General features: G+C 43.4%; 1 protein-coding gene across 1 annotated transcript; it reads right to left on the bottom strand.

Annotated features, from left to right (window-relative positions):
* LOC109826815 (protein FAR1-RELATED SEQUENCE 5-like) lies at positions 646–3,138 on the bottom strand. Its single transcript, XM_020393836.1, has 3 exons — positions 2,028–3,138; positions 739–1,931; positions 646–670 (listed from the first exon to the last, which is right to left on the bottom strand). Exons 1-3 carry the CDS (start codon positions 2,085–2,087, stop codon positions 646–648), a joined length of 1,278 nt encoding a protein of 425 aa, XP_020249425.1. The 5' UTR covers positions 2,088–3,138.

The raw sequence follows: 3,271 nt of genomic DNA, 5'->3' as shown, positions 1-3,271 counted from the left end.
CACTAAACTTATCATGAAGTGTACTTGAAGTCAATGTATCTTCTAGTGCCTTGTTACATTTACTCCTAACAGCCCAATGTTTAATGATAGATAGTTGGTCTTCACTATTTGTAATGCAATTTCTAACAACTCCGCAACCAACATGTCTTGCTTTAATTGTCCATCGTTGCATGATATATCTTGATGGAATTTCTAATACTTGCTTCTTTACTAAAATGTGCAAGCTATGTTTGCATAATATACCTTCCATCTCAAATCTCGCACAAGAGCACTTAATTCTTTTTTCTTTGGATGTATCGAAAACAACATGATGCTTTACTATCTTCTTGCTTTCAGCCTCGCTATCTATATTCCAAACGGCATAAGTAGCACTTGCGCCGTCCTTCGACAACTTTTCATGAAGCATGGAGTAACTATGATTTAGTTCTTTCTGAAAGATGGTAAACAGATTCTTCGTATAATTCTCCCGAGCTTGTTTTTCAATGGGATGTTCAATTATCAATGTAGGAACTGAGTTTGTGGACTTAAAATCTTGCTCAAGTTCAGCGGCTCGGCGAGCTCTGACAGCATTATCATACTGCTTAACAAAATCATGTAACTCGGTATTTACATTCACAAAATGATAAAAAAAAAGCATTAATTCCCTCACTCCGCTGAGTAGATGACATTCCTGCAGTAAAAGTGTCTTTAAGATACACTGGAGCCCAATGACCTCGATGATTGTATAAATTTACTAACCAACTCCTTTTATCTGCACCATATTTGTCCCTCATTTCTTCCCAACGCTTTTCAAATTTTTCTTCCGATTTACTCCAATACCATTTGTTATACTTTACACCAACATCCTCACCATAATCATTATGCATTGATTGAAGATTTTGTAAGGCATTCCTACGAAGGTGCCAAGAACAAAAGCGATGGCGAGTTTTAGGAAAAACTTTGTGAATAGCACCACACATAGCTTTATCTTGATCAGTGATGATTGTTACTGGTGCTATACCCGACATACATTTTAACCATTGGCTAAATAACCATATAAACGTCTCCTCCGTTTCATCGGCCAGTAACGCACACCCAAATAGAGTAGACTGTCGATGATGGTTAACGCCCGTAAATGGTGCAAACGGCAATTTTAAATTGTTCGTTCTATATGTAACATCAAAGCAAACAACATCTCCAAATTGCAAGTAAGAAGTCCTCGACCTACCATCCATCCAAAAAACACTTCTCATCGTCCCATCATTTTCTAAATCAAGTGCGAAGTAAAATTGAGGATCAGATACCTTTTTCTCTTGAAATTGACGAACTATGTTCACGCACTCATGGCCGACGTTGTTTCTTCGTTTAAGTCTAAGTTGTGCTTGGCATTCTTGTTGAGTGAGAGAGCCTTGTTCATTGCCATGAGCAACGTCTACAACCTTACAAATGGCAGAAGGCCGTAAACCTTGATTGTCAAGAGTATCTATCAACCTTTTTGTCGATTGAGCTCGATGAAGTGTCCGATGTGAGTAGTGCTTCTTTACCCGAGTTGGGGTGGTTAATGGATGACCATTATGCTTACTGTTTAACTTTCGGACCACCCATTTTTCAGTGCTTCTATCAAGTCCAATAACCATCCTTGCGTTGCATCCACATCTTGTATCGAACTTTCGAATTACATTCCGACCATCTTCTCTTTTATCTTTTAAAGATTTAAAGCCTTCTTTGTCACATACAAATATTCTAGATAGGATTGCATCTTTCTTTCTCGACCAAGCTGTGTGACCCTTGCGAACACCAAATCCCTTAAGTCTGGCGTATGCATTGTAGAAATTATAAGCTTCCTCATGAGTAGAGAACTCCATTCCGATATATGGATCAACGCTGTTTAAATTATCTTCACCATTTTCAACGCCCATAAGCTCATCACCATTCTCCTCATGCTCGGATGCCTATAAAAATAGAGAAACAAAACTCATGCTAAAAGACAACTATTTTGGTATATGTCATTAGTTAGTAGTACACTATAAACAATAAGATATTATCACCTGAGGGGGAAGCCATGTTGTAGATAGTAGATCATGGTCCTGGCTTTTATCTTCTTCCATTGTTGCCTCACGTGAGAGAATTGGTGGAGTGTCTATACAAGCTATCAAATTATCACATATAAGAAGTTCAAAATCGCTCAAAAAACGTCATCAAGTTGATCTTTCAATTTCACTAAACAATTTCTAAACGATAGTTTAAACCAAATTTAAAGTTTATATCCAATTTAACAATACATGGCAAAAATAGCTCTAAATTATCCGGCTCGTAGCCATAGAGTGAGTGCTGCAAACCAAGTAATGTATGAGCTGAAATTAAAAGGAAGAAGATAGATCCAAGGAATATGCATGAGGGAAGATAGAACCATCATGAAATCCACTAGATCTAACAGGAACGCCAACTAGAACTAACATGCCTCGTAATAGAACTAACATCATCTCCATTAGAGCTAACATGCATCCCGGTAGCATTAACATGCATTTCAGTTAAAACTAACACGTTAATTTAGAGCTAGCTAACATGCATTTCAGTTAGAACTAACACGTTAATTTAGACCTGATGCCTTACCTCGGTGGAGGCGAGCTCGACAGCGGCGAAGTGCGATGAGCCGGCGGCAACACTGAGCGGGGACGGCAAGCGCAGGCTGCGGCGATTTCGTGAGGTGGAGAGGAGGGGGGAGGTGATGGCGAGGATGACGTCGAGGGCTTGATCGATCTCCGGAGGCGGCGATGAACCTGAGGGCTGAGCTCGAATGCCGTCGGAGGCGTGGCTGATGACGAGGGGTGAGCTCGATGGCGAGGACGAGTAGACGGCGATGACCCGGCGGCGACGCTCAGCTGCGGTGATCTCGGGCGCTGGAGAGGAGGAGGGGAGGTGATGGCTAGGGCAAGGGGACGGCGGCGACGCTGATCGGGGACGTCGAGACACAGGCCGAGCTTGGGCGCCGGCGCTTTCGGGCGGTGGTGAGGGGGAGGAGGTCGGTGATGGCGACCGAATGCGCGATCTTGAGCCGGCGGCGACGCTGATCGGGGGCGGCGAGCTCCGGCGGCGATTTCGGGCGCTGGAGAGGAGGAGGCGGGAGGTGATGGCGCGATCTGGGCGGGAGAGATGAGAGAGGGGTAGGGATTTTGGGGGGATGGGATTTTCAACGAAGGGCTCAGATCTCTCTGAGGGGTTTTGAATAAACGGCCCAGATCGCGCATCCTCAGATGACAGCCTACGGAGTCACCGCAGATTCACTTGACCC

Source organism: Asparagus officinalis, chromosome 10, assembly GCF_001876935.1.
Source record: "Asparagus officinalis chromosome 10, Aspof.V1, whole genome shotgun sequence".
Taxonomy (NCBI): Eukaryota; Viridiplantae; Streptophyta; class Magnoliopsida; order Asparagales; family Asparagaceae; genus Asparagus; species Asparagus officinalis.
The sequence above is the reverse complement of the archived record's forward strand: the minus strand, read 5'-3'. Positions and strand labels throughout refer to the sequence as shown.

What these genes read in the sequence shown, in the direction of transcription:
- LOC109826815 (XM_020393836.1), bottom strand. Translation starts at nt 2,087, where the DNA reads ATGGAAGAAGATAAAAGCCAGGACCATGATCTACTATCTACAACATGG. An exon ending in CAACATGGCTTCCCCCTCAG is followed by an intron (nt 1,932 to 2,027) that starts GTGATAATATCT and finishes CTATTTTTATAG; the next exon opens with GCATCCGAGCATGAGGAGAA. An exon ending in GGTGCAGATAAAAGGAGTTG is followed by an intron (nt 671 to 738) that starts GTTAGTAAATTT and finishes CTTTTACTGCAG; the next exon opens with GAATGTCATCTACTCAGCGG.